This window comes from Ranitomeya imitator, chromosome 5 (genome assembly GCF_032444005.1).
Source record: "Ranitomeya imitator isolate aRanImi1 chromosome 5, aRanImi1.pri, whole genome shotgun sequence".
NCBI lineage: Eukaryota > Metazoa > Chordata > Amphibia > Anura > Dendrobatidae > Ranitomeya > Ranitomeya imitator.
In genome coordinates, this window is record NC_091286.1 from 110603798 (window position 1) to 110622790 (window position 18993).

Consider the following 18993-nt stretch of genomic DNA (forward strand, 5'->3'; position numbering starts at 1 on the left):
ATTGCGCAGCCCACGCAGTACATTGCGCAGCCCACGCAGTACATTGCGCAGCCCACGCAGTACATTGCGCAGCCCACGCAGTACATTGCGCAGCCCACGCAGTACATTGCGCAGCCCACGCAGTACATTGCGCAGCCCACGCAGTACATTGCGCAGCCCACGCAGTACATTGCGCAGCCCACGCAGTACATTGCGCAGCCCACGCAGTACATTGCGCAGCCCACGCAGTCTACAGCAATGTGGGCACCATATCACTGTTAAAAAAAAAAAAAAAGAATTAAAATAAAAAAAGTTATATACTCGCCCTCCGGTGGCCCCCCGGATCGAAGTGGTTACCGACGCTCCTCGTGCGCTCCGGTCTGAAGAGTGCATTGCATTGCGGTCTCGCAAGATGATGACTTCGCAGTCTCCCGAGACCGCACGTCATCATCTCGCGAGACTGCAATGCATGGAGCGGTCATCGGGGCGTCGCGAAGAGCATTGGTAACCGCTTCGATCCGGGGGGGCCACCGGAGGGCGAGTATATAACTATTTGTTATTTTTTTATTATTATTTTTAACATTAGATCTTTTTACTATTCATGCTGCATAGGCAGCATGAATAGTAAAAAGTTGGTCACACAGGGTTAATAGCAGCGTTAAACGAGTGCGTTACACCGCGGTCAACGCTGCCATTAACCCTGTGTGAGCGCTGACCGGAGGGGAGTATGCGGGCACTGACTGCGGGGAGGAAGGAGCGGCCATTTTCTTCCGGGACTGTGCCTGTCACTGATTGGTCGTGGCTGTTTTGCCGCGACCAATCAGCGACTTGGATTTCCATGACAGACAGAAGCCGCGACCAATGAATATCCGTGACAGAAGGACAGACAGACAGACGGAAGTGACCCTTAGACAATTATATAGTAGATTAATTGTTTCTCAGCTGCACGAACTACTATATGCAACTGGCAATCATGACACCGTACACCTATTGGATGTAGCCATCTTAAAAAATCTAGAGAGACCTTTTAAAGGGAACCATAAAAAAAAAAACGCATTTTACCTGCAGATACGGGGTTTCATCTTCAGGTTAATAGCATTCTGAACCTGCCCGGCGCCCATACTTAAAGCTCCGCTGTTGGGAGGAAATTAATTTGCATTTGCGTTTCAGTCATGGGGCGACCTTGGCGTGGGTTTAGTCAACACTCCGTGTATAGAAAGCAGCAGCTGTAGCCGCGCCCACCGGCAGCTCCTGTCAGTCAGTGACGGTGGTACGGTTACAGCTGCCACTCTCTATACCCTGAGCGGTGACTGACCCAGCGCCAACGTTGCCCCCTTGACTTAAACCCGAATGCTACCTGGAGGAATAAAGTTTATTTCCTCCTGGCAGCATGGGTCTAAGTACAGATACAGAATGCCATTAACCTGCAGATTAACCCCCACATCTGCAGGTTAATAATGTGACAGGTTCCCTTTAACAAGCCTTGCCACATGACTTAAGAATAAGAAGCTAAACCAGACACTCATTTGCAGACACGGTGTTTCGGCGAGATCGGATTTGGCTTGACGAGAGGCTTCTTACTATGGGTCTAAGTGAGAATGTTTCTCCTCATGGAGGGTGCCAAGCAGGCGTAAGGAGACTTATAGGCCATACAATGCTCCTCTGGTAATTTAAATATGTAAATAACCTCTTCAGAGGTTGCCAAGCCGAAAACCATTAGTGCGCATGCGTCGGCGCACTATGTCCGGGAACACAGCAAAATACTTCCGGGACATAGTGCGCCAGCTCATGCGCACTAATGGTTTTCGGATTTGCCCGCAGTTGGGCAAAGCATACTGCGCAGGCGCAAGAGCCGAATTCACTGTGTAACTTCAAAAAAAGAGCATGATCTGTGCGATTCACAGATCGACTTACGTCAGACACGCCGAGGAGTGGGGGGAGAAACAGTGATTTCACAACGCCCATTTGACCAGACCAGTGTGATTGACCGGCAAAAACGGTGACTTTACTAAGGTATTTTGGCAGCAAAGGTGGGGATTCTGGGGACAATAAAGACACTATTGTAACGCACAGCTCAGGCCCTATTTAACCCTATTTTTAGCTCATATTGAAAAAACGGGGTGACAGGTTCACTTTAAGAAAACCCCTGTCCCCCGAAAAACAAACAACCGATACCGGAGCAATGGCAGAGGTTCAGCAATGGACATTGAGAGGGTGAGTAAAGGACAGTTTGTTTGTTTTATTACATTGCAGCAGGGGACAGAGGTTTTCTGAAACCAATAAATCCCTTTTAATGGCACTTTATTTTTTTTATATATTAAGTATGGTGCTCATAGGATGAACCCTCATGCTCAAAGTTCAAATACATTTCCAAGTGGTAATACAGCATTATATAGAGTAGTAAAATGTTTATGACATGCGAGCTGTATACTCCAACACAACCTAGAGGCCATATGAGTTTTACATAAAAGGTGAAAAACCCAGGGAAATTAATGATGGCATTGTTCTTCTGGAGGGAACTATTTACATGAACACATTGTTCTTTTTCAGAGCACTTTATTTTCGGCCGTTTTCAGGCCCAGGCGCCAATATGAAACACTGCAATTAAGAGGATCTAATTTCGGAGCTCTTTCCTGCCATAAATATAAATAATTGAAGCATCACAGTGAAATCAATGCATACAAAAACTAAATCCCTTCATCAACATCATTAGAGAACATTATTTTTTCAATACCTTAATTATATAAAGTCCCATGTTGTGTCCTGCTGACACGTTCACAGGATTTGCATACATCGGTTGTATGAGAATATATGAAACGTTAGACTAGATCTTATTAGAGAGATAAAGTATCTGCCTCACTTATACATATAAAAAAAAGTCATAAGCCATTGCTTCCCAATATATTGGGAAAGATTTTCTGATCCTCACAAGATGGGATCTAATCTGGTCATTGCTTAAGGGGAATGCACAATCAAGGAAAGTGTTTAAATTATTTGCCGACTTTGTTTTCTTTAAGATTTTTGGGTGATTTTTTTTTTTTTTTTTTTTTTTTTTTAAACTTGGACCTAATAATCCAGAAATCTTGCAATTTTCAATATGCCCAATTAACCTCATAATAGGCTAAAATTTGATTTTTCGGAACTTATCTCCTTATCATAACAGGCAGGATTACAATGACATTTCACATCTCTACAAGGATATCAGGATCCATCATTCACAAATGGTGAGTTCAGATTTTCCCTCCCCCCGCACTATGGCTCATGTACAGAGAGTCTATGGTGTCAGTGGCTCTTTTAGCTGGGGTAAAGCAAATCTGTCAATGCTGACACTAGTGAGACTGCAGCCTCTATAGGCATGTACAGAAAGAACATAGAGTAAAATATATATGCCTATAGTGTTTGGTTTCATTAGTCAAAATTACAGGTAATCCATTAATTGCATTAGCCAGTTGAAGTACTGCATTTTCTTTGCAGACATGCTTACTACAAAATATTACTAGGCAGCTGGATATAATACCAGTCCAATCATTACTATGCCCTGACCACTGAACAAGTTTGTAATTTGGGCAAAGAGGAGCAATCATATACATGTGACTGACCTGACTATCCCACGCCTCAGAAATCGGATCTGAGTGTCCTTCTCAAGTTGTATGATGCCGCCGGTCACATCTCCGTTCTCCCACCTGGCTGGAGCACCATATACACTGTGGTCTTTCTCTGCTGCAAGAAAGAAACACAATGGGGGGAAATTTTGTGAAGATACCAGGATACACCCATCAAAATTAGCTATACACAATAATTATATATATCACTCCTCTTTTCTCCCATTAATAAATAAACATATTTGGTATCGCTATGTTTGTAAAAGTCCGATTCATTAACCTGATCGATATAAGACGTCAATGAAAACATCACTATTGCATTTTTTTGTCACTTGATTGCAATATGAAGCAATCAAAACCTCGTATCTACCCCAAAATGGTATCATAAATGTCCGATTGGCTTGCAAAAACAGGGATTTTTGTGTTACTCACCGTAAAATCCTTTTCTCCGAGTCGTTCATTGGGGGACACAGGACTGTGGGTGTATGCTACTGCCGCCAGGAGGCTGACACTAAGTAGGTTTAAAAAAAAAAAAAAAAGTTAGCTCCTCCTCCATAGTATACACTGCCACTGGCCCTGACAGCTCCAGTTTGGTGCACAAGCAGTAGGAGATAGAGAAAACAAAACAGCATTAGAGCAAAGACAACATGTCTAGAATAATACTACAGTCTGAACAACCCCATAGACAAACAAAATGAATAGGGAGGGAGCTGTGTCCCCCAATGAACGACTCGGAGAAAAGGATTTTACGGTGAGTAACACAAAAATCCCTGTTTCTCCATCGTCTCATTGGGGGACACAGGACTGTGGGATGTCCCAAAGCAGTCCCAGGGTGGGAAGAAGACTCACTGGAAAAAAAACCCTAGGCACTTACCGCCTATAGGTGTGATACCGCAGCCTGAAGAATTTTCCTTCCCAAACTTGCATCAGCAGAGGCCTGAGTGTGGATATTATAATGTTTAGAGAAAGTGTGCAGGCTGGACCAAGTGGCCGCTTTGCAAACCTGCTCTGCTGAAGCTTGGTGCCGAAGCGCCCAGGAAGCCCCTACCGCCCGAGTAGAGTGTGCCCTGATCCCAGCCGGGATGGCTGCACCCTTGATACGGTAGGCCTCCTGAATAGTGGTTCTTATCCATCTGGCTAAAGTCGATCTAGAGGCTGCGAGTCCCTTTTTATGACCCGCAGGAAGAACGAACAGAACATCCGTCTTTCGAAAAGAAGCGGTCCGAGAAACGTATCTTCTCAGAGCTCTCACCAAATCTAGAGTATGGAGAGCTTTTTCCACCCGGTGTGTAGGCGCAGGACAAAAAGAAGGCAAGACAATGTCCTCATTAATGTGGAATGAGGAGACTACTTTTGGCAGAAAGGAAGGTGCTGGTCTCAGCACCACCTTATCCTGATGAAATTGTAGAAACGGCGCCTGACAGGACAAGGCCGCTAATTCCGATACCCGCCTAATGGATGTTATAGCTACCAGAAACAAAACCTTCCAAGAAAGGTACCTTAAAAGGAACATCTTGGAGGGGCTCAAATGGAGGTTCCTGAAGAGCACTCAAGACCAAATTAAGGTCCCAAGCTTCTATCGGAGCTTTGTAAGGAGGGACTATATGAGAGACTCCCTGCAAAAAAGTTTTTACTTGCAGATTGGTAGCGATCCTGCGCTGGAAAAGAACCGATAAGGCAGATATTTGCCTCCTAAGGGTACTTGGAGCGAGACCTGAGTCTAGACCAGATTGGAGAAAAGCTAGGACATTAGGAATGGAAAACCGAAGAGGAGGAAGACCCTTCTTCCTGCACCATGAAAGAAAGACTTTCCAGGTGTGGTGGTAAATGCGTGCTGAAGCTGTCTTTCGAGCATTAACCATAGTTGAGGCTACTTTCTGAGAAAAACCGGCCTGGGTCAGAATCCAAGATTCAACGGCCAAGCCGTCAAACGCAGGGCCTCTAAGTTCTGGTGGAATATCGGCCCCTGCGACAGAAGATCTGGCTGCATTGGTAGCTGCCAAGGAACCCCGACGATCAGCTGAACTAGGTCTGCGTACCATGACCTCCGAGGCCAATCTGGGGCAACTAGAATTGCCGGAACTCCCTCTAACTTGGTCTTCCTGACGACCTTTGGAAGCAGCGCCAGAGGGGGAAACAGATATGGAAGACGAAATTGGTTCCAAGATAGGACTAGTGCGTCTACGGCAATTGCTCCTGGATCTCAAAACCGTGCAACGAACCTGGGTACTTTGGTATTCGACCCGGTGGTCATTAGATCCACGTCCGGGATTCCCCAGTGTAGACATATCTGCCGAAAAACATCGGGGTGAAGAGACCATTCCCCGGGCGCAAGACCCTGTCGGCTCAGAAAGTCCGCTGCCCAGTTCTCCTTGCCCGGGATGTAAACTGCCGAGATCACAGAGTGATTGTTCTCGGCCCAGCGGAGGACTTGTCCTACCTCGCGCATGGCTGATCTGCTGCGAGTGCCCCCCTGATGATTTACGTAGGCCACGGCCGTGGCATTGTTCGATTGGATCCGCACCGGGCGACCTGCCAGAAGATGGTGAAAGTGCTGCAAGGCCAGCCAAATTGCCCTTATCTCCAACAGATTGATTGGAAGGGTTGATTCCCTTGGGGACCAACGACCCTGAGCCGTGTGCTGGAGAAACATTGCTCCCCAACCGAGAAGGCTGGCGTCCGTAGTGACTACCAGCCAATGAACTGGAGGAAAGGCTTTCCCCTGAAGTAGGGAAGAACTCCTCATCCACCATATCAGGGATTGCCTGACCCCAGGAGACAGACGACACCTGAGGTTGAGAGACAAAGGACTCCTGTCCCAGGCTGACAGAAGTGCCTGTTGGAGTGGACGAAGATGGAATTGGGCGAATGGAACCGCTTCTATAGCTGCTACCATCCTGCCCAAGACCTTCATGCAGAACCGGATTGAATGGAAACTCGGCTGCCGAAAAATTTTACCTCCTGCCGGAGACAAAGCACCTTGTCCTGGGGTAAAATAGTTAGCCCCCGAGAGGTGTCGAAGATCATCCCTAAAAAAGAGATCTTCCGAGATGGTACTAGGGATGACTTCTTTAAATTGACCAGCCACCCTAGACGAGCTAGGGTGTCCAAAGAGATGTTGACGTTGTCCCTGCATGCCTGAAAAGTTGGTCCTTTGACTAAGAGATCGTCTAAGTAAGGCAGAATGACTATGCCTCGAGAGTGCAGGATTGACACCACTGTTGCCATCACCTTCGTGAACACCCTGGGAGCAGTGGCGAGCCCGAAAGGTAATGCAGTGAATTGGAAGTGTCGCTCGCCTATGGAAAACCGTAGAAATTATTGATGAGGAGGAAATATAGGAACGTGCAGATAGGCGTCTTGAATATCTATGGAAGCCAGAAATTCTCCCCTTTCCATAGCTGCAATGACCGAGCGGAGAGATTCCATACGGAAGCGACGAGTGCTGATGAATTTGTTTAGACACTTTAGGTCCAGAATGGGTCTCACGGTCCCATTCTTTTTGGGAACCGTAAACAGATTTGAATAAAACCCTTTGAACCTTTCTTCCTTTGCAACAGGGACAATGACCCCGTTGGACTGAAGAGACTCGACTGCTCTGAATAAAGCTCTTAGAAGGGTTTTTGAACTGGGAAGACTGAATGGAAAAAAACGGCCTGGAGGGAGATAGGAAAACTATTTTGTACCCTGAAACCACCAGGTCTCTTACCCATCTGTCTTGAACAACTGACAGCCAGGACTGATGGAACAGTAGTAGGCGACCGCCTACCCTGTTGAAAGCGACGAGAGGCTGCCTCCAGTCATTTAGCCGAAGATCGAGGATATCTAGATCCCCCCTAGATCTTGATGGTTGATACCGCATTCTTGCCAATGGATTGGCCCTATAGGAGACCTGGTGCTCCCTGTCTTGGACAGGCCGACTTGTGGGACCTGCGCTTGGTGCCGCAGACCACCGGGAATTACGAAAGGATTTAAATCTTGCTTGAAATTGGCGACGAAAAAGTTGCTTAACCTTTTGTTGAGGAAGGAAATTACTTTTACCTCCCGTGGTATCAGATATAAGCTGATCCAGTTTTTCGCCAAAAAGACGGACACCTTGATAAGGGAGGGATGTAAGGGACTTTTTTTTAAGTAGAGTCCGCCCGCCAATTTCTTAGCCATAGGGCCCTTCTGATAGCAATAGCATTTGCCGCAGCCAATGCTGAACAATTTGCCGCATCCAAGGATGCATTAATCAGATAATTTCCTGCTAAAGATATCTGATTTGACATCTCTATCATCTCTACAGGAAACCCCTTATCCTGAAGAGCCTTAGTTACGGACTCGGACCAAGCTATCATAGCTTTGGCAACCCATGTGGCCGCAAAAGACGGCGCGAGGGCTGACCCTGAAGCCTCAAACAGAGACCGAGCTAGACTCTCTAGGAGCCGATCAGTCGGATCCTTAATAGACGACCCATTAGGAAGAGACAGCAACGTACTAGAGGCCAAACGGGACACAGGAGGATCCACTGAAGGGGATTCTGCCCACTTTTTACAAAGCTCTGGAGCGAAAGCATACCTTGCACCTAGGGCCTTCTGGCCTAAGAAACGCTTATCTGGTCGCTCCATGTGACGTTGGACTAAATCCTCAAACTCAGGATGAGTAGAAAACACCCTATGAGTTTGCTTGAATTTCTTAAAGGACACCTTATGACCAGAAGGTAAGGTGGCCACATCCTCAACTCCCAAAGTCTGGTTAACGGCCAAAATGAGACTGTCAGATTCCTGATAACCAGGAGCTTCTAAATCAAAAGAACCCTCTGAGTCATAGTCCGAACCGTGTTCACTCAATTCCGCAGGAGAGAGAGACGGGATTCAAAGATGCTGATGCACCTGACGGACCGGGAGACGCTGTGTGGGATCGTTTCCCCTGTGTCTGCCTAGAGGGAGTACGGCCCCTGCAGGCCGGAGGATCCTGAAAATCGGAGGATCTTTCCAAAACAGGCGGATGAATGTCCCTGACAGGGGCTTGAAGGGACTCAACCGCCTTTGTTAGAGACGCCATAGACTGCGTTAATGATATGACCCACTCAGGGGGAGACACTGCCGACCCAGGTACAGGCACACCCGGCAGGATAGCCGGCGGGGTAACAGGCAGGGTAGCAGACGGGGGCTCCTGCACGCGCTCGGAATCACAAGCCTCACAGAGATGGTTACTTTGCGCATGCGGAAAAGCAGACCGACAGGTAATGCATGAGGAATACAAAACTGAGTGAGTCTTAGGGTTTCTAGACATGATGACTCTAAAGCCGCTATGCTCCGTATCTCCTTATGAGCTACTAGGTCTAGAACAAATACTGTTGTCAGGCTGAGGGAAGTAGCACTCACCCCAGTCCTGTGTCCCCGTATGCTCTCAAACACTGAACCATGTCTCCTGTGCAAATCACACATATATACTAAATTACAGGGCGGATGCCTGAAAAAGTGGGAGGAGTTACCGCACATGGACCCGGTTTAGGCCGAAGCAGGGAACTAGATTTCACTCCTTCCCCTGCTCTCCCGGGAAAGCTGGATGCTCGAAACCGGAAGTAAACCGCCGCCGATGGAGGCGGGACTTCTCCCAGACTACAAGACCCATAATGCCACAGGCCGTACAGAAAAACCGGAAGCCGCCGAAAAAGGGGCGGGACTTCCGCCCATGCTCAGACTACAAGATCCATAATGCCTCAGGCTGCCTAGAGAACAGGAAACCGCCGAAAAAAGGGGCGGGACTTCCGCCCATGCTGAAGTTTGCTTGTGGGGAATAACGCTGGAAACCAGCACAACGCCGGATAATAGTCGCCACCTGTGCAGTACCAGCAGAACGCGCGATGAAGCAGGAGCCCCCTGTGCAGCCCTCTGACAGCGGATGAGGTTAGACCAAAAAAAAAAAAAAAATCACATATAAATATATATACATATGTAAAAAAGACGGTGCAGGCACCCTAACTCCTTACACCCTTCAGAAGGCGAGGAGAGGGACCGTCTGCCTCCTTTAAACACCGTAGCCGTGCATTGGTGATGAAGTGGAGGCTGCACGGACAAGGAATGAATGCCTGTACAACCTAGGGTTCCGTTACCTCAGGGTGGTCAGGTTCTTAGTCCGGCAAAAAAATCCCACGTCGCGGGAGAGGATACGTGGAGGCGACACTCCACGTGCTCGCCCGTTGTTGGTTTGGGGAGATCGGACCCCTTCAAAAAGGGTCCGTCGCCCCTGTCTTATCTTCAGAGAAAGAGAAAAAAACATCTGGGAAAACCCAGAGATGTGCCTCATACGGACACTAAGCATAAACTGGAGCTGTCAGGGCCAGTGGCAAGGTGTATACTATGGAGGAGGAGCTAACTTTTTTTTTTTTTTTTTTATACCTACTTAGTGTCAGCCTCCTGGCGGCAGTAGCATACACCCACAGTCCTGTGTCCCCCAATGAGACGATGGAGAAAAAAAGCTCCCCTTACACAGCTCAACCTCACACCTGATTCATGCTGCCCAAACGGCAGACAACCTTAATCCAAGCCTGCACAATTAGAATCCAATATACAAGTGCATCTAACAAAATTAGAATATCAAAAAAATTTATTTATTTCAGTTCTTAACACAAAAAGTGAAACTCATATTATATATAGTCATTACAAACAGAGTGATCTGTTTCATGTATTTATTTCTGTTAATGTTGAGGATAAAAGTCATTATCTCAGTAAATTACAATAACAAAAAACACCTGCAAAGGCATCCTAAGCGTTTAAAAAGGTCCCTTAGTCTGTTTCAGTAGCTCCATAATCATGGGGAAGACTGCTGACTTGACAGATGACCAAAAGGCAGTCATTGACACACTCCACAAGGAGAATAAGCCACAAAATGTCATTGCTAAAGAAGATGGCTGTTCACAGAGTGCTGTATCCAAGCATATTAATGAAAAGTTGAGTGGAAGGAAAAAGTGTGGTAGAAAAAAGGTGCACAAGCAGCCTTGAAAGGACTGTTAAGAAAAGGCCAGTCAAAAATTTGGGGGAGATTCACAAGAAGTGGACTGCTACTGGAGTCATTGCTTCAAAAGTCACCACACACAGAAGAATCCAGGACATGGGCTACAATTGTCCCGTTCCTTGTGTCAAGCCACTCATGACCAATAGAAAACGGCAGGTAAGTTTCTTACCTGGGCCAAGGAGAAAACGAACTGGACTGTTGCTGAGCGGTCCAATGTGTTTTCAGATGAAAGTAAACTTTGCATTTAATTTGGAAATCAAGATCCTAGAGTCTGGAGGAACAGTGGAGAGGCCACAATCCAAGCTGCTTGAGGTTTAGTGTGAAGTTTCCGCAATCTGTGATGGTTTGGGGAGCCATGCCATCTGCTGGTGTAGGTTCAGTGTTTTATCAACACCAAAGTCAGTGCATCTATCAGGAAATTTTAGAGCATTTCATGCTTCCCTCTGCCGAGAAGCTTTCTGGAGATGGAAATTTAAATCTCCAGCAGGGCTTGGCACCTGTCCACACTGCCAAAAGTACCAATACCTGGTTTAAAAACAACAGTATCACTGTGCTTGATTGGCCAGCAAACTCGCCTGACCTTAACCCCATAGGGAAGCTATGTGGTATTGTCAAGAGGAAGATGAGAGAGACACCAGACCCAACATTGCAGATGAGCTGAAGGCTGCTTTCAAGGCAACCTGGGCTTCTATAACACCTCATCAGTGCCACAGGCTGATTGCCTCCATGCCACGCCGCGTTGATGCAGTAACTGATGCAAAAGTAGCCCCGACTAACTATTGAGTGCATTTACTGAACATACATTTTCAGTAGGCCAATATTTCAGATTTTAAAGTAATTTTTCAAGCTGGTGTTATATAGAATTCTAATTTACTGAGATAATGACTTTTGGGTTTTCACTGGCTGTAAGCCATAATCATCAATATTAACAGAAATAAAAGCATGAAATAGAGCATTCTGTTTGTAATGACTCTATATAATATACGAGTTTCTCTTTTTGTATTGAAGAACTGAAATAAACAGGGATGTGTGTGTGTACTCACCGTAAAATCCTTTTCTCCGGGCCTCTTGTACCATCAGGCTACATTTGTTCTACAGATGAGATACTGCCGATTGCAGGATCTGTCTGCCAAGGGCCGCATCTGCAGAAGCCTGAGAATGAATGTTGTAGTGTTTCACAAACGTGTGCAAGCTGGACCAAGTCGCAGCCTTGCAGACTTGTCGAGCCGAAGCCTGGTGCCGGATGGCCCAGGGAGCCCCCACTGACAGAGTGGAGGGTGCCATAATCCCCGCTGGGATAGACTTTCCTCTGATACGGTAAGCTCCTGGATCGCTGAAAGGATCCACTTGGCTATTGTAGCATTAAAAGGCAGGTAGACCCTTCCTGTGCCCTTCTGGAAGCACGAAGAGCTGACCTGCGTAAAGGCGCTGTTTGGGAAACATATTTCCTAAGAGCTCTTACCAAATCCAATGTATGAAGGGCCTTCTCGACACTATGAACCGATACTGGGCAGAACGATGTCCTCATTCAGATGGAAGGAAGAGACAACCTTGGGTAGGAAGGATGGAGGTGTCCTCAAGACCATCTTGTCCTGATGAAAAAACAGGAATGGTGGCCTGCAAGACATGGCCACTAACTCTGAGACTTATCTGATTGATGTTACTGCCACCAGAAAGGCTACCTTCCAAGAAAGAAGAGCCAGCACCACATCCTGCAGTGGCTCAAAGGGGGCCTCTTGCAGAACCCCTAGGACCAGATTAAGGTCCCAAGGCTCCAACGACACTTTGTAGGGAGGCACCACATGGGAAACTCCCTGCATGAAGGTCTTAACTTGCGGTCTGGTAACTATCTTGCGTTGGAAAAGGATGGATAAGGCAGAAATTTGACACTTGAGGGAAGCAAGCGCAAGGCCTGAGTCTAACCCTGCCTGGAGAAACTCCAGAATGGACGGGATTGAGAACATGAATAGAGAATGTCTGCGGGCTCTGCACCAGGAGAAAAAGGCCTTCCAGGTGCGATGGTAAATGCGTAATGATGTCAGTTTCCGGGCACAGATCATGGTGGAAACCAGAAGCCAGCCTGGGTTAGAATGTGGGCTACAAGGAGAATGTGGGCTACTTGGAGCATTGCCCTTCTGCCCCTGGTTCCCCCCTGACGGTTAATGTACGCCACTGCCGTGGCGTTGTCTGACTGAATCCGAACAGGACACCCTGCCAGAAGGTGATGGAATTGCAGAAGGGCTAACATGATTGCTCGGATTTCTAGAATTTTGATTGGGAGATGCGATTCCGGAGTGGACCAGCATCCCTGAGCCATGTGGTGGCGGAAGACTGCTCCCCATCCGAGAAGACTGGCATTTGAGGAGGTGGCGATGGCGAACTCAGTCGAGGGGTTCAAGAGAGGCCTGGATGTCTTCCTGGAGCAGAACAATATTGTATCATACAATTATTAGGTTCTGTAGAAGGACGTATATCTGGGGATTTATTATGATGGAATATAGGCTGAACTGGATGGACAAATGTCTTTTTTTGGCCTTACTAACTATGTTACTATACCCCCTCTTTGGGAACTCTTTTGGGATGCTTTCCAACATAGTTTTAAACCCCTAGATGTAGAAGTAAGAAAATTAAGGTGGTAACTACAAGCCACTGTACAGGGAGAAAGGATTTCCTCTGATCCAAAGAGGACCTAAGCATCCACCAGCTGAGGGATTGCCTGACCTGCTGGGACAGTCAGAAGCGACAGTCCAGAGAAAACAGGTTCCTGTCCCAGGCTGTCAGTAGCGCCTATTGTAGAGGGCGGAGGTGTAGTTGGGCGAATGGAATCGCCTTCATCACTGCCACCATCTTGCCCAGTACTTGCATGCCGAACCATAATGAGTGAGGACGGGCAAGAGAAAGGCTCCAGACTCACCGGCTCAATGCTGAAACCTTTTCCGGAGGGAGAATTACCAACCCTCGGGAAGTGTCTAGGATCATCCCCAAAAAGGAAATTCACTGAGCTGGTACCGGGAAAGACTTGTCCAGGTTCACCAACCAATCCAGGCGAGACATCAAAAATAGGAGAAATACCTGCCTAATTATATGGCAATGCTCCAAATTGGAATAAACATCAAAGAAGGCAATATAGAAGCAATATAGCCATAAAAAAGTCAAATTTTATTAGAACACATATATACACAAAATATTTAAACGAATAATAAGTGGGGCAGAAGAATATGCAAATGGAATAACCACCGCTAGGCAAAACGTACTGTATAAATGCTAATTATGCCATATGGAAAAAGTGATAAATAAGTTAAATACTTTCAATCTAAATATAGTAATTAATGCGCAGTATAGAACAAAAAATGGTAAAAGGAGTCACAGAGGACTTCTATAAATAACATACAAGTGTAGTATATATTGCGCATAAATTATAACAGTAGACAGGCATATCATATAGCTCTACTGAATGATATCCTCATAGATCATATAGAGTATAATCAAAACAAGGTGAAGATCCTCCAAAATAGACCATAAAGGGATGAATAAAGCGCTGCAAGAAAAATTGTATACTAGGGCAAAGAAGTCCTTAGCCAAATAATAGCCTTGTTATAAATAGCTTATGCAGTCCGAAAATAGTCCTGCAACAAACAATGTGTGTGCAAAAAAATACACATGGTACCAATTCCGTGTCTACAAATGACCTAGAGGATACATATAGCTCAGCAGATAGAAAACCTATCTAAATATAAACTCATATATATATAAGCCCATGATATAGTAGGTGCGAGGATATCAGTCAGGAGAATTACCTGGCGGTAGTAGCAGCAACCCGACGCGCGTTTCGCGTGTGGCTTCGTCCGGGGATGAATGCGTCGTTGCTGCTACTACCGCCAGGTAATTCTCCTGACTGATATCCTCGCACCTACTATATCATGGGCTTATATATATATGAGTTTATATTTAGATAGGTTTTCTATCTGCTGAGCTATATGTATCCTCTAGGTCATTTGTAGACACGGAATTGGTACCATGTGTATTTTTTTGCACACACATTGTTTGTTGCAGGACTATTTTCGGACTGCATAAGCTATTTATAACAAGGCTATTATTTGGCTAAGGACTTCTTTGCCCTAGTATACAATTTTTCTTGCAGCGCTTTATTCATCCCTTTATGGTCTATTTTGGAGGATCTTCACCTTGTTTTGATTATACTCTATATGATCTATGAGGATATCATTCAGTAGAGCTATATGATATGCCTGTCTACTGTTATAATTTATGCGCAATATATACTACACTTGTATGTTATTTATAGAAGTCCTCTGTGACTCCTTTTACCATTTTTTGTTCTATACTGCGCATTAATTACTATATTTAGATTGAAAGTATTTAACTTATTTATCACTTTTTCCATATGGCATAATTAGCATTTATACAGTACGTTTTGCCTAGCGGTGGTTATTCCATTTGCATATTCTTCTGCCCCACTTATTATTCGTTTAAATATTTTGTGTATATATGTGTTCTAATAAAATTTGACTTTTTTATGGCTATATTGCTTCTATATTGCCTTCTTTGATGTTCAATCCAGGCGAGAAAGGGTGTCCACAGTGATGCTCACACACTCTGCACAGGCCTGAAAAGATGATCCTTTGATGAGCAGGTTGTCTAGATACGGCAGGATCACCATGCCCCGAGTGTGTAGAATGGATATAACAGCCGCCATGACCTTGGTGAACAATATGGGGGCGGTGGCAAGGCCGAAGGGCAAGGCAGTGAACTGAAAGTGCTCGCTGCTGACTGCGAAGCACAGGAATCTTTGGTGGGCAGGAAAGATTGGGATGTGAAGATAAGCGTCTTTGATGTCGACGGACGTGAGAAATTCCCGTTTCTCCATCGAGGTGATCACTGAACGGAGAGACTCCATTCTGAAGTGACGAACTTTGACACATTTGTTCAACAGTTTCAGGTCCAGAATTAGGCGCACAGTCCCGTCCTTTTTCGGAAGTACGAACAGGTTTGAGTAAAACCCTTTGAACCTTTCGTTGTGTGGGACCGGGACGACGACTCCGTCTTTGCGGAGTGAATCCATGGCTCGGTGTAATAAAGCTGCCTGCGCCTCTGACTTAGGAGAGCGAGACAGGAAAAAACGTGCCGGGGAGGAGATGCGAATTCTATTTTGTATCCGGAGGACACTAGATCTCTGACCCACTGGTTGTGAACGACCGAAAGCCAGGCTTGCCTACCCTGTCTGTGACCTCCGAACACTGCGATAAGTCATTGTGCAGAGAACTTGTGGGATCTAGATCCTTTGGATCCATATCATGTGGGCCTGCGTTTCCAGGAATGTGAGGGTTTGTACAAAGCCTGGGAATCCTTGTCTCTATGCGGAGGGTGAGCCGAGCCAGAGGAGGCGGTTGTGGAGGACAAGCCTGTGGTGCCGCGAAATGGCCGGAACCGAACCTGGTGTTGATTTCGAAAAGGCTGACTGGGCCTTCGTTGAGGAAGGAATTTGCTCTTCCCACCGGTAGCATCGGAGATAATTTGGTCCAGTTTATCTCCGAATAAGTGCCCACCTTGGTAAGGCAGAGAAGTTAGAGATTTTTTGGAAGCAGAATCTGCTTGCCACTCTCTGAGCTATAGTGCTCTCCTGATGGTACTGGCATTCACGGCAACTAGGGCGGCGCAGTTAGCTGCATCTAGTGAGGCATGAACAACATAATCCCCGGCCCGGGCAGTCTGGTAGGTGAGATTGTCTTGGCTAGTTTTAGCCAGAGCCTCCGCCCAGGCTAACATAGCTCTAGCTACCCATGTTGCGGCAAAGGATGGGGAAAGTGCTGCGCCAGTAGCTTCAAAGACTGACCGGGCAAGATTATCAATCTGTCGGTCTGTCGGATTCTTAATAGAAGAGCCATCAGACAAAGACAAGAGGGTTTTGGAAGCGAGACGTGATATGGGACAATCCACTTAAGAGGACTCAGACCACTCTTTCTTTAGAGTAGGAGCAAAGGGATATCGTGTCTCAAGCGGCTTTTGTCCAGTGAATAGTATGTCCGGGCAAATCCTGAGCCTCTGGACAATGTCTGTAGACTTGGGGTGGTTATCAAACACCCTGTAAGGACGTTTAGTTCTTTAAAAGACAGTGTGACTCAGACTAGTCCCGGGCTCCTCATCCACCCTCAGAGCTTTATTGACCGCTTCAATGAGGGAGTCCAGTGACTCCTGGTACTCTTGTGAGTCTGGGTATATAGACACATCAGACTCATATTCTGAGTCAGGTTCGCTGCGAACTCCTGGAGGGGAAGCGGGAAACGGAGCTCGCAGACGCCGAGGCACAAGAGTGCCTGGGGGACGGGCTATGGAGTCATTTTCTAGAAGTTTGCATGTTCCTTGCTGTGGGACGGCTCCTGTCAGAGGATGTCTCTCGCATGGCTGAAGGGTTCTCTGCGCCAGGCAAGCAGATACCCTGGCTTGAGGAGGAATCACGGAAGGACTCTATAGCCTTAGCCAGAGAAGCCATGGACTGTGCCAGAGACGTAGCCCACTCAGGGGGGCTTGGTCCACTAGGGTCGGCAGTAGCGGAGGGCTCCTGTGCGCATGTAGGATCGCAGGCCGTACAGAATGAAGTACTGTGGCCCCCGGGGCAGAGGCTCATTACATGTGGTATATGAGGCATACACAACTGTGTGTGTTTTAGTAGCCTTCTTAGAGGTCTTAGGCTGAGACATATTGGCACTTATGGCTAGTCAGAGAATGAATACTGCAGGGAAGGGGTTAAATGTTTGCAGCTTACCCAGGTGCTGTGCCTCCAAGGATTTCAGGTAATGGGATATTTGCGCATCCAACGTCCCCCTGTGCATTCTGCAGGTGCCTTGCGGCAAGAACAGAGAAATGGCTGCAGAGAATAGCGTTTGCGCTTCTTGTTAGCAATTGCAGGAATTTAAAATTTCATCCTGCAAAAACAAGCCCTCATATTGCTATGTTTACAGAAAAATTAAAAAGTTGTGGCTCTTGGAAGAGGAGAGGAAAAAATGAAAGCGCAAAAACAAAAATTGGCTGAAACGGGAGGGTGTTAATGTCAGGCTTCACCTAGTGATATTCTCTCATTTAAACTGTAATGGTGGAGCATATTTATTACGTGAGATGGGTCAGTCTTATGAGCAATGTGAAAGCGATGGAGATAAATAAGCGACTGATGTAAGGACCTTTGTTTTACTTCAATTACACCAGAAAACGGTGGGGTCTGCAACAATTCATCTCCTCATTGGCCTCATATACAAAAAAAAAATCAATTGCAAAAAGCAGCCAGACTGCAGACATCACTTTCTTCCAGGTCAGTATAGAAAATGATGGAACGGAATTGCCTCCTTGTAAAGGGTAAAAGATCATTCAAACAAGCATATATTCAGCGTACACTGACCCATTATAGCCACCGCGGCAGATGGCAAATTTTCCACATGAAGATCGCGCCATTGGAACGCAGATCGACATCTAAGGCTACGTTCACACAATGAGCTTTTGCTGCATTTTTGACACTGCGTAAAAAACACAGCGTCTTACAGTTCTAGCAAAGTGGATGGGATTTATAAAAATCTCATGACCACTGTGCTTTTATTTTATGCAACGTAAACCGATCTGAGGTGCGAGTTTCAAACCCGCAGTATGTCAATTTCTCTTGCCAGTACGCCAATGCGTTTTTTTTGTGCGTTTGTGGCGGAAACGCGTAAAAATGCATATAATCCGCACCTAGGCGTGTCAAAGTTTTGTCAAAGCAAAATAAACAGGAAGTCTCAAAAACGAAACTTTATTTACAGCATGGCACTCCAAACAGGCAAAAAAAAAAAAAACTCAGCATCAAGAACGCATGGTAAGAAAAAAAAAAAAAAGAAAACAAAGTGAAAAAACGCAAGGAACCTAATCAAAATCGTGCCAAAAGCTCATCGTGTGACCGTGGCCTAGCATCAGCACCTGTCTGTTTCATGGATGATGACAGACAGTCAAACACAACTGACCTGTTTTTTCTATAGCCACGCTGGCGTTTCAGACTAAATAACTAGAACGATTCGGCCGAGGACCATACACAGAGACTAGCCTGCTGCTGCCCCTGGCCAGCTTCTCTCAGCATGGCTGCAGGGGACTGACATTTCTCTCCATCACGTGTACATAGTGAGATACCTGTTACATGCAGCAATGGGGGAAATGGTTGTTCGGGAAATGGTTGTTCGGCGGTGGCGCCAGACTAATCTCGATTCCAGCTATGGACCTCAGACAGCCGTTCAACGGAAACTGGTTACATGAGGTAACGCTATTAGAGGACTTCTCACCAAATATTCATGTTGAACTGCACACACAATATAATAAGCAGTGCGGAGCAACACTTTGTTATTACTTCACCTCACTATGGCAGAGACATTAACGATCA

At 46.2% G+C, this 18993-nt stretch overlaps 1 protein-coding gene across 2 annotated transcripts in view; it reads right to left on the minus strand.

Moving 5' to 3' along the window:
- RIOX1 (ribosomal oxygenase 1) overlaps positions 1-18993 on the minus strand; it is a 73699-nt gene that overhangs the window by 12841 nt on the left and 41865 nt on the right. For both annotated transcript variants that reach the window (XM_069769040.1, XM_069769041.1), the window contains exon 12: positions 3579-3699. In XM_069769040.1, coding sequence (XP_069625141.1) covers positions 3579-3699 — 121 coding nt within the window. The remainder of the gene's footprint in view (positions 1-3578; positions 3700-18993) is intronic.